Below are 12549 nucleotides of genomic sequence, written 5' to 3'. Positions count from 1 at the left end.
CAATTTAAGTTTCCAAAACTGACACTAGATGGAGTCAGGCTGAGTCAGGAAGAAGTTAGACCCGAAAGAAAAAGTTAAGGACAGGCAAGCCGTTCTCCTGGAGCAAAACTTTGCATGTGCTTTTTGTCATGTAGGGATGAGTTAATGAACACCCGGTTCTCCTGTTTTGTGGGTCACACCTCAGTTTCTCTGAAAGGTGAGTTGTAAGAGTGGTCACTTGCTCTGAAAGGGAGAGAGAGACAGTGGCTCTCCGGAGGTGGCCCCCCTGTAGGACGGGAGGGAGTTGCTAGTCACGACTGCTTGTGCCAGGATGGCTGGGAGACCAGGAATCAGCAGGGTGTTTTTTTTTTTGTCCCTAAAAAGTCAATATAATGGTACTTCCGCAAAATTTAAAATGAAGCTGTGGGACATTTGCTTAAGCAGAGCTGAGAAAACAGGATTTTAGAAGGAAGATCGTTAACTTTCTGGTACTTATCAGTTTTTTCCCTTGAAAGGCCAATCGAGCCATTAACTAACCACCTTGGTCACACGATGAAAAAAAAACTCCAAAACTTTGAGTCATCAAAGCTATTGGTTTGGCTGAAGCGTCTGTTTCCTCTGTTGCTTTCAGGTCTCAGTGTGGGCGTGGCCTGGGCTTGTGGGATTGGTTGGAGTTCGTATTCCCTGGGTCCTCTTGCCCACATCTCATGCACCATCGATGTGCTCTCACCTTCCTTCTTTTGGAAAACTCTTCAAATCCACCAAAAAGTTGAAAATACCGTGTGATAAAAACATGCACATCCTTCACCCAGATTCACAAGTTGACATTTCCCCCATTTGCTTTACTCTGTCTACATACATTTTTTTTCTGATTCACTTAAAAATTAGTGGCGGGGTGCCTGGGTGGCTCGGTCGGTTAAGCGTCCGACTTCGGCTCAGGTCACGATCTCACGGTCCGTGAGTTCGAGCCCCGCGTCGGGCTCTGTGCTGACAGCTCAGAGCCTGGAGCCTGTTTCAGATTCTGTGTCTCCCTCTCTCTGCCCCTCCCCCGTTCATGCTCTGTCTCTCTCTGTCTCAAAAATAAAAATAAACGTTTAAAAAAAAATAAAAAAAAAAAAAAATTAGTGGCAATATCACCCCTAAGTTAGCAGAGATATTTTACCCCTAAATACGTAACCGGGTGTCTCCTGCATAATCACAATACGATGACCACATCTGAGGAAATGACTGAGAAAATTCAATAATCTCACCTATTACACAGCCCGAGTCCAAATCTCTCTGATTGTTTCAGAAATATCTTTTATAGCTCAAGCCTCCCAAACCAGGATACATGGTATTGATTTTGTCTCTGTTTAGTCTCTTCTTGTGTTGGACAACTCTGCCTTCTTCCCCTGTCAGTATCGAAGTACTTTTGTATGATGTCTTATCTTCTGGATTTGGCTGACGGTTTCTTCCCGAGTAGATGCAGATTGAGAATTTTGTCAAGAACACTACGGAGGTGACATTGTGCATCGATTATTGTCTTACATCAGGAAGCACATGATGCCAGGTTCTCTCACTGTTGGTAATGCTGTGTCTGATCACTTGGTTAAAGAAGCGACCGCTAGACCTCTGTGTTGGGGAGACCAATTTTCCTCTTTGTAAGTAGTTGATAATCTGAAGGGTGGTATTTTGAGACCACGTGAACATCCTGACCCCCACTGATTCTTTGCCCGATGATTTTACGTTTGTTCACAACCCACGTTTGAATCAGTTATTGCACTGGGAGTTACAAAATGTGGAGTTTCTAATGCTGGCATCCCTTCTTATTCTTCTAGAAAAAAGGACTTTTTCCTTCCCCCTTTTCTCTTTCTCTTGTTGAATATCATTACTGTGGATTTCAACATATTATAATTCATTACCATCATAGATCTTTGTGACGTTCAAATTGTCCTCAGTTTGTCCAGTACCAGTCACTTCTTGGTGGTTCTTGGCCATTTCCTGGGCTGACACGACACAATATCCCCGTCTCACCGTGTACTGTCCCTGCTCAGACCTGGAATCACCCATGTGTTCCTTAGAGATCCCCTGTTTTTTCTTTTTTGATGTGGCATAGCTTTTAGAAGGCAAGATCTGGACACAGTGTGTACTCGTGTGGCTCCGGAGACATCATTCCTTCTAGGCCCTCTCAACACACAGACTCAGAAAATGTATATTTGAGCCACAAACTCAATACCAGAAGCCTCTTCTTAAGCTTTCCTCACTCCATATTTCTGTTTTGCCTCCTCCAAAGTGACAGCTCTGTTCCACATAAATGTTTTTACCCTTTATCTATCCTCCAATACCACAAAAAATACTTCCAGAATCATAACACTATACAACTACAAACTTGCAGTAACCTGAAGATTTCTTTGCAATTCTTTTTATTTAGAATTTAGCCCTCCATATATAAAGAGTATTATATTCCTTTTTAAAAAAATTTTATTTAAAAAATTTTAAAATGTGTATTCATTTGTGTGTGTGTGTGTGAGAGAGAGAGATCAGGGGAGGGGCAGAGAGAGAGGGAGACAGAATCCGAAACAGGCTCCAGGCTCTGAGCTGTCAGCACAGAGCCCAATGCGGGGCTCGAACTCACGGACCGTGAGATCATGACCTGAGCCGCAGTTGAACGCTTAACTGACTGAAGCACCCAGGCGCTCCTAAACAAGGATATTTAGAAAGCCATAAAGGTGGCAAATAAAACAGAGGAAAGTAATATTTTCCATAATGATGCTGAGAGAGATTGCCACTTGGGAAAAAGAAAAAATTGGATCCACATGTCATACTATGCACCACAATAAATGTCGAATGGATCAGAGATATAAATAAAAAACAAAACCTTATAAAAACTAGAAAAAATATATGTGTGTACATATGTAAATATGTTTTAATTTTATAGAAACTGTATACAGATAATTTTAATTAAATACAGCTTTGTAAAAGGAACACAGCGAGATAAAGCAGAAACTATTGAAAATTAAAAAAAAAATGATAAATATCCTGGTTTATTTGGACTATTTCTGGACTTGGTATTACTTTCCGTGGTATTTGTGATTATTGGTGTTCTGGCACCACACTCCGACCTGTGCAGGCTTTATGGCTTGTTCCACCATCTGGCGTGCTCCCATTGTGTTTCCTATTCAGGGGCACGTTTCTGCCATTCTCTGTTAGCCATTCTTGCGTATTTGTTTTTCCCTTTGAACTTCAGAACCAACTCCACGACCTATCCACAGAACAAACACCTTGGTTTTTTTGTTGGGGTTGCATCATGTACGTGTATTAAACTGAAGACGATCGGCTTCTTTATGACGTTAAGCAGTCCTTCGTGGAAGGGGACTTTATTTGCAAGTCTGTGTTAGTGTGTCTTAAGAGAGCTTTTGGCTTTTACCGTATGGGTTTTCCACATTTCTTGTGAAGTTTACTCCGAAATATTTTTATGTTTTTGTTACTTTTAGAAATGGAGTTTCCCATTATGTCTTCAACTTAGTCATTGATTGTTGATGGATTGTTTTTGGTATGTTAATGTTATAGTGGCAGCCTTATCGAAAGCTTTTCTTGTGTGTGTGTTTTTTTTCTTCTTGATTTCCTTGAGTTTTCATAACAGATGTCCTTTCCCAGTTCTTATGTCCCTAATTGTTTTCTCCTCTCTGACTGCATTGGCTAAAGCCACCAATGTTTTTTTTTTTTTAATTTTTTTTTTAACGTTTATTTATTTTTGAGACAGGGAGAGACAGAACATGAACCGGGGAGGGTCAGAGAGAGGGAGACACAGAATCTGAAACAGGCTCCAGGCTCTGAGCTGTCAGCCCAGAGCCCAACGCGGGGCTCGAACTCACGGACCACGAGATCGTGACCTGAGCTGAAGTCGGCCGCTTAACCGACTGAGCCACCCAGGCGCCCCTAAAACCACCAATGTTAATAGCGGAAACAGTGCACGTACAGCCTCCAAAAGTCTCTTTCTCGTTCTCTAGATACCCAACCCAGGTCTGCTGCCTGATTCACCTGCTAATCCAGCCAGCAGCTGCTATCCCAGCCTCTGCCCAGCTTATCTGTTCTTGCAGTTCTTCCTGGCTCTCCGGGGGCTGGTGACACAGCTGTATGCAGAGGAATGGCTGCTGTGCTGGAGAATAACTTCCTCCATGGAGATGGAGTAGCTCACAGGTGCCACTTCCCCAGCTCAGGGTGACCGGGAGTAGGAGGAGCCTGAGTTCCTGGTTTCCCCCATCTTCTATAGACACCTGTATCCCAAGGGCAAATGCTGCATATATCCAGCTGCTTCAGATCCTCTTCCTAACAACACCAGAAAGGGTCCTTTGAACTCAGGACTTGTTAATGGGGTGATGAACAGAAGGGGATGAACTTTCTGTTGAGCCCATGGACCGCTAGACCATCCAACTCAAACTTTGGACCCACCATATTTTAAAGGAGAAACACAAAAATCTGACAGCTGTTAGACTCTCTTGGAATCCCGTCAGACTTCTCTGTCACCATCTTTGCTCGTTTCCAATTTGTGTGTCTTCCATGTTGGCTCTGCTGCCATCAAGCTCTGCAGTCCTGACCTCAACCTGTGTCCTTAGTCCTCCACACATGGGGTAGGTAGTATTGCCTCTTTTATGGCCTTTGGCTTGGCTTATCCCATCGATGCTTAACTCTGCCCGATCTTCCTGCTATTGCTGTCCCTTCTTCCATGTTAGATATCAAGATATTGAGACTGAGCATGAATGATCAAAGGACATAAACAAGTATGCAACATTCAGTGTAAACATAAATATGTCATTCTGTTATAATTACAACTATTATGTGAAACTACAGTGAAGCGTTGGTATGAATTCAATCTCTGTGCATGGAAGTGTTGGTGAGGCCTTTAGCTGAGAGTGGCCACAGCGCGGTCTGTGTCCTACTTTCAGCCTTAGCTTTATTATCCTGGGGTCTGGTTTGGTGACCTCATCTTTTCTTCTGTGTTCCTAATTTTATATACATATAAATAGATCGGTATAGTAGATACGCTATGTGTGGATAAGACTCACTCACCGTAACAGCTCACGGTCAGACTTGAAGGTGTCAGTTTCTAGTTACATTTGCAAAGGTCTGTCTACCTTGCTCCTTGTAACATCTCCCCAGACCCATGAAGTCTCTTCAAGCACGTGAAGTGGCATTTTCCTGCAGATATGCCTCTTAACCTTGAGGAATGACTTCTTCCCTTTTTGCCACGAAAGTGGGTGAGGTTTTGTGGCTTGAGGTTTGGCCGGCAGAAAACATTCTCTCAGTTGAGCTCTATCTGAAAAACCGTCCCTTTACCTAGAAGCCACTGGTCTTCAGGTACTTTTCTATGTTGCATGAGGAAATGTCCCACTTTGCTAAGATATGCTGATGAGTTCTTTCATACCTACTTAACTGTGTGCACTGCGTAAGCATATGCCGTGATTGGTCAGAGCATAATCACTTTGTCAATAAGTCTTCCAGATGGTTCTCTTCCTTTCCAGAGATGCACGAGTGATTGAACTCTAAATGAGTGGCCTCTTCAGGAGAAGAGGTTGGGAGGTCTGGACAGCTGCCCACAGCATCGGTCTCAGAGATGTCTTGAATTTGACCTTCCAAAGCTCTTGAAGGATCTTCATATGGAACTCAGTACCCAGGGCAAGTAATAGATCTACAGTGTCTCTGTCTTGAGGGAAAAAAAATATTGATTCTCTTCCACAAGAAGCTGACTGCATAGAGTGAGGCACGAGCACTTTATCCAGAAGTAAGAAATATGGAAGCCAATAAATCTATTCTGCCTATCCTGGTTCTCCATGGAGGAGCTGTTCATGCTTCTATGATAGCATTGTGTCCATATCAATGGAACCTACCCATAGCAAATGGCTTATGGAAATGGGGACCAAAGTCAAGACACAGCCTCCTTAACACCTCCATCTATCAACAGGTATGCATCATTTTCTAGAACTGTTGGCCTCAACTTCTCAGTTGCCATGAGTCCCTCTGCAAAAATTCAGGGGTGCTGAAACATGAAGACCATGGGGCCATCTCCAGTCTTATAAATGAAAGACTGACCTTCTACAGGAAGAAATGGAGGGCTGGGCTGGAGAGGAAGGTGTCTCAGTGACCGTGGGATGGCCTGCAGCTCTGCAGCTCTTTGAATGATGGAACCAACAATGAAAAAGCTGATGGTGTGCCTTATAGGGAGCTACACAAATGTAGGGGATTATCATTATGCTTATGGCATTATCTTGTGGTACAAATGTGAATGACTTTTGCATGGAGGACATGACTGGCAGAGGCTTAGGAACCCCCCGTCTTTTTATTATTGCCATGAACCTAAGGTTCTGTGACACAGGCCCCATTAACATTTCTCTCCCCCATAATATTAACATTGCATTTCTGGGGCTGCACTATGGAATACTCTCTGCCTTTCCAATTCAACAGAAATCTGAGTGGTTGTGTCGACTGGTTCTCATTGGATTGGGTTACTCTCCTTGTGTGTGATGAAAGATGAGCAATATTTGAAAACAAAGTACTGTGTTGTAATAATTTGCCTGGATTCCCAGGGTGTCTTTTATCTGACTTGATAACAACGTAGTTCATTAGCAGCCTTTGTTAACTGATAACCTAAAGCGGTAACATGATACTCATAAGCAATTTTCTGTGTGTAAGATAGAATAAACCATCTTGTAAGGTATCTGTTAATTGATTTGCATCTTTTAACAGCATTTTAATTAAGACTTCTGGTTTGTGAATGGCAGAAACACTTATAAACTGAAGAGGAATGCTTCAGGATTCTCAGCAATCATTTTATTTTCTATAGATACAACAAAGCCGTGGGGTCCTCTCCTCCATCCCACATCGTGATGAATTTCCCCAGTGCCATTCCTGGGCTCTGGTCCTGTTTTAGCCCCACAAGAGTTTCCCGGGTGAAGAACACAGAGAAGTATGCTGAAGGCCAGTGCTGTCTCCTTGGGTTTTAAAGGCTGACATGCCGTGGGAGGCAGAATGGGACTCTTTGCAATAGGTCCCTTTGGCTTACACCCCAAATTCAAGCTCAGCGGGTTCCTTCTGTGGCAGTCCTCCTGGAAGCTCTATGAAGCCCCTCTTGACAACCCCTCTCCTTGGTAGCAGTTCCTGGTGATGGAGGTTCCAATAGGCAGGAGCTTGTGGAAGTGTTTGGAAGCAACCACAAGAAGTCACTGTATGTGTAGGTACAATGTCATGAGTGAGGGTCATTCTGACTGCCTCACCCAGTGATTTGGAAGTGTGGTAGCAGAGGCCAGGGGTTAGGAGAAACCTCTGTCTTCCCAGCCCAGTAGGCCCCAGGGCCCCCTGAACACATGCAGGTCCTGGAGAGCCCACCTTGGCAGGTAGAACACCTGCCCAAAGAGAGGGGACCAATGACACTCAAAAACAAGGAGGAAAAGCCATCCTTACATGGGCGGAGCAAACTGCAGATGGCACCAGCCTGCCAGGATCTATGGGAATAGCTGTGTTTTATTGCATCCAGGACTCAGTACCCAGAGGAGGAGAAGGTGAGATGGCAGAGGGTTACCTGGCAAGGTAAACAAACTTAAAATGTGCATCAGTCTCTTTCTATCTCCATAAATTAAAAATATGTTTACATTGAATCTATAAATTAAAATCAATACATAGAAAGCAAACATATATATATATATATATATATATATATATATATATATATATTCCTCTAGGTGTGTTCTAAGGTGTATATATCATAGAATTTTAAGAAATATATGGGGGTTTGACTAAGTTAATAAGTGACACTGCTTTTCATTACCCAAGTTTGGAAATAGCTGAGAGTGGACAGACAAGCAGAAGGAGATTACAATACGAGAGTTATTGTGATTTTCAAATGAGTCACGACACGTCAATATCGCACTGGGGCCACAAGAGTGCGGCTTGGTGTTCTCGTCCCAGTCCAAGTAAGAGGCGAGCGTGGCTTGGGCTGGGGTGCTGGAGGCAAGGATGCAGAAGGTGGTTGCACGGGGAGGGGGTTTAGAGGCGGAGATGTTAAGACTTACTGGTGGGTAGATTTGATCGAGAGGGAGAACATGATTCAGCGTTGCCTATAGCAATGTGGAGGACCTGGGGAGTGCTAGCCTCGGGAAGGCTCTGCAGCCGGTCTCGGGTCCCTCGTAGCAACTATCAGGGCACCAAAGAATGAGCTGCGCTTGGGGAGAGCGAACCCCATGTCCCCACAAGTGTTCAAGCTTGAGAACTGGAATTAGAAACACACATGCTGGAAATTGCTCCAGAATGTGCTCTGGGATCCATTAGAGAAAGCAGGGGAGGGTCAGCCTGGAGGAGTCATAAGACTCCTTTCCCGTGAGATGGAGTATGCGTAGGGTTGGCTGAGACAGAGTGAGCCTAAAGATGCGAGCAGAGGGGTGGTGCCTGTGACGTGAAGTCTAAAAGGGGCCGGGTCTAGGCTGTGCTCAGGGCCCATCCGGCTGACTGATTCTTTTCCCTCTGAGTCATTTGTCACAATCTTGGACTTGTCAGATAAATTAATCATCCTTCAAAGAATATTATTTTCCACGTGTACATTATCATCGGATGACAAATGAGAGGCACGTCTCTACACAGAGTGCAGGCAAGTTGCTCAGGCCTCAAACATCCCAGACTCGCTTATCAGCATAGTTGGGGTCTGAGTGTTCATGGGTCTGGAATTTCCATTGACCTATGATTTTCTCATCATTTGTGATCTTCTCTCTGCACAGTGTAGGGGTGTAGTAGAGTATGTAGAGTCTGGCGCCAAATGCTGTTCTGTGGGCTGGACGAGTTGTTTCACCTTGCCATGCCTCAGTTTCCACATCTGTAAACATGGGCTAATAGTTGTCCTTACCCTATAGGATCTGTGTCAGCCCTAAAGGAGGTAACACACGAAAGTTCTTAGAACACTGACATATAGGAGGCACTCAGAAAATGTGACCTATTATTTATAATTAGTTTTGGTCAACTCCAAAATTCAGGGAAGGTGAGATTAAGGAAGTTTTCATTTTTAGACATTAATTTCTTTACACATATTTTTGAATAAAGTTTTATTATTTTATTTTCTTTTTTAAGTTTATTTATTTATTTATTTATTTTGAGAGAGAGAGAAAGAAAGAATCCCAAGCAGGCTCTGAGCTGTCAGTACAGAGCCCGACACAGAGCTCGAACCCACGAACCATGAGATCATGACCTGAGGCAAAGTCGGATGTTTGACTGAGCCACCCAGGTGCCCTTAAAGTTTTATTTTATTTAAAAAAAATTTTTTTTTTTAACATTTATTTATTTTTGAGACAGAGAGAGACAGAGCATGAACGGGGGAGGGGCAGAGAGAGAGGGAGACACAGACTCGGAAGCAGGCTCCAGGCTCTGAGCCATCAGCCCAGAGCCCGACGCGGGGCTCGAACTCACGGACCGCGAGATAGTGACCTGAGCCGAAGTCGGATGCCCAACCGACTGAGCCACCCAGGCGCCCCTAAAGTTTTATTTTAGAATAGGGTCAGATTTTCCTTACAGTTGCAAGGCTATGTCAGAGAGTTCCCATATGCCCCACACCCAGCTTCCCCTATTAACACCTCACATTACTATGGTTCATCATAATTAATGAGCCAATTTGATAGTATTATTGCCTGAAGTCCGTATTTTATTCATATTATCTTTTTTTTTTTTTTTTACCTAATCTCGCTTTTCTGTAGTAGGACCCCACCCACAATGGCACATGACATTTAGCCATCACGTCACCTTAGGCTGCTCTTGGCTGTGACGGTTTCTCAGACTTTCCTTGACAGTTTTGAGGAGCCCTGGCCAGGCATTCTATCGACTGTTCCTCAACTGATAGTTTGCCTGAGGTTTCTTTTCATGAAGATAAATTTCTTCGAAGCTAATCTTAACCCACAAGTGGTGATAATCATACAATAAACCAAGCATTCGCTAATGTTTACCATTGTTCCTACGAATAAAATTAGCCAGATTGCTGACAAATCTCATTGAAGTCTGAACTGGTAGGCTCGGTAAAAAGGAACATGCTCTTTTTCTTTGTGTCTTGTTTTTTTAATTACACTTTCCTTTTTTTAAAAAACATTTTTTAAATGTTTATTTATTTTTGAGAGAGAGACAGAGAGAGAGTCCAAGCAGGGGAGGGACAGACAGAGAGGGAGACACAGAATTCAAAGTAGGCTCCAGGCCCTGAGCTGTCAGCACAGAGAGAGCCTGACGTGGGGCTGGAACTCACCAACTACAGGATCATGACCTGAGCCAAAGTCGGATACTTAACCGACTGAGCCACCCAGGTGCCCCAGAACACTTTTCTTTTTCAAAGCAAAGCAGGTGTCTCTAGTTAGTGTGGGACCACTCAGATTCACATTTCACAACCACTGCACACATTAGATCAGCCCCAGAGACCAAGAGGACTCAGCCCCTTTTTTCGGGCAAGTGCAGATTTGACCCCGCTGTCTTCTCTTCCCCAAGGAAAGGTAAGCCCTCCTTCACTCATTCTGTGGACAGGTAGGAGTCCTTAGTGGTGTGGCCTAAGCTCTTCAGGGAAGTGGCTCAGAGCTGCCCATTATTTGGGCAAACAAATAATGTTTGTGAAAACAGAGACCGACAAAAAAGCCTTACAACGTGGTTCTGATGTTTTGTCCTTTCCTGAGTTTAAATCAGAAGGTGGTTCTTATGTAGTGGCAACAGATTTTGAGTGAAGTATAACTGTTGACCAAAAAGGAAATAAAACGGTGTCCAAGAGTTGCCCCCAATGTGTTCTGACGGGGCATTTACAGCTCGCAGCAAAGACTCCGTTCTTTGGCTTCAGGAAACTCACTCCAAGCGGAGACTGTGTGGCTTCAGCCACGTCATCCAGAGGGTGCTACCTGCCATTGTAGAGGACCCTCCTCTCCCTTCGTCAGCTTTCTGGAGGAGTCGGGTTGAGTTGATGACTCCTACACCCCTAACAGGCCTTGATCTAGGTTCAAATTACCAGGGATTGAAAGCAAGCACTTTACATTTACTGACCCCAATGAAATCTGAAAAAAAAATGTTTTTAATGCTAGCACAAAAATATTTCTTAGCGTCAAAATCTTAAAATACTTCAAAAAATAACTCCAGGGATTCTGAAGCTGGATATGACAGAGTAGTGTATCTAACCCTTCTGCCAATAACACCACTAAACTCAGTACAAGATACGGTAAGACAACCATTTGAGGCAGTGATGAGCTGCTCAAAGCAGGCCTCAGCCCAGAGGGAAGTTGATTTTTGAAAGAAGACAAGTCAGGTGAGCTCACATTTATTTGGCTCTACCCATGAGGACACGTCCAGTTTAGATCACACACAGGGTAAGTAGAAAGTGGCTGTCTTACTGGGTTTGGAAGACAGAGGGTGGGGCTTACATAGTGCCTAGAAGTTTTGGGGAACAATCCTAGAGAGAAAGCAGTCTTAGAGGGGGAGACCGAAACTCTGCTTTAGAATTTCCCTTAAATCCTTGGCTAACTTCTAATTTTTTTTTTAATGTTTATTTATTTTTGAGAGAGAGAGAGAGAGAGAGAGAGAGAGAAAGTGTGAGTAAGGGAGGGACAGAGAGAGAGGGAGACACAGAATCCAGAGCAGGCTCCAGGCTCCAAGCTGTCAGCATAGAGACTGACGCGGGGCCGAACCATGAGATCATGACCTGAGCTAAAGTCAGGTGCTTAACCGACTGAGCCACCCAGCCGCCCCTCCTTGGCTAACTTCTAAATTGGACATGAACAGAGTGAAATTCAAAGGTGATCAAGTGGAATTAATGGCGGGAAGGCTAAAAGGAGCTGAGCAAAGATTTCAGGAGCTGCCCTGCAGTCGAGAGACAGTTCTAAATTCACATCTTGCCAAATCAGAGGGTCATGGTGTGATGGTTCATTTTACATGTCAACTTGACTGGGCCATGGTGCCCGGGTATATGGGCAAACATTATTCTGGACATTTCTGTGAGGGTGTTTTTGGATGAGATTAACATTTAAACAGGCGGACTTTGGCAAAAGCAGATTGCTTATCATGATGTGGGTGGGCTTTACCCAATCAGTTGAAAGCCTACATGGAATAAAAGACTGTTCTCCCTTGAGCAAGAAGGCATTTTGCCAGCCAATAGCCTTCAGATATGAACTACAACATTGGTTCTTCTCTGGTGTTTAGCATGCCGGCCCACCCTGCAGCTTAGGATTTACCAGCCTCCATAATTGCACAAGCCAATTACAAAACATAGTATATATATACTATGTACACACACACACACACACACACACACACACACACACACACACATTGGTATAGTTCTCTGGAGAACCATGCCTTATACACCTGGGCAACATATCTGGCTTCCCATGGAAATCAGGTCTAGAGACAAAACTAAGATAAGCCCACTCAACAGACTCTAGGACCAAAATTCTACAGAATGAAGGTGAGTTGCAGTCATTTAACTTGACAGACTCATGACTTTTGCCCAGGCCTTAATTTATAAAGGTGAATAAGTGACAACACAAAGAGCTCAATGCCATTTAAAATTAATTTATTGCTTACACTTCCAAAGAGAAA

The 12549-nt window shown here is 43.8% G+C and overlaps 1 protein-coding gene across 3 annotated transcripts in view; it reads left to right on the top strand.

Moving 5' to 3' along the window:
* The window catches only part of TMEM273 (transmembrane protein 273), a 34791-nt gene extending 28118 nt beyond the window's left edge, over positions 1–6673 (top strand). For all 3 annotated transcript variants that reach the window (XM_042908753.1, XM_042908752.1, XM_042908754.1), the window contains exon 5: positions 5481–6673. In XM_042908753.1, coding sequence (XP_042764687.1) covers positions 5481–5505 — 25 coding nt within the window. In that variant the 3' untranslated portion in view covers positions 5506–6673. The remainder of the gene's footprint in view (positions 1–5480) is intronic.
* The last annotated feature ends 5876 nt before the right edge of the window (positions 6674–12549 follow it).

This window comes from Panthera leo, chromosome D2 (genome assembly GCF_018350215.1).
Source record: "Panthera leo isolate Ple1 chromosome D2, P.leo_Ple1_pat1.1, whole genome shotgun sequence".
Lineage (NCBI taxonomy): Eukaryota > Metazoa > Chordata > Mammalia > Carnivora > Felidae > Panthera > Panthera leo.
Note: the sequence above shows the minus strand (reverse complement) of the source record. Positions and strands in the feature narration are given on the sequence as shown.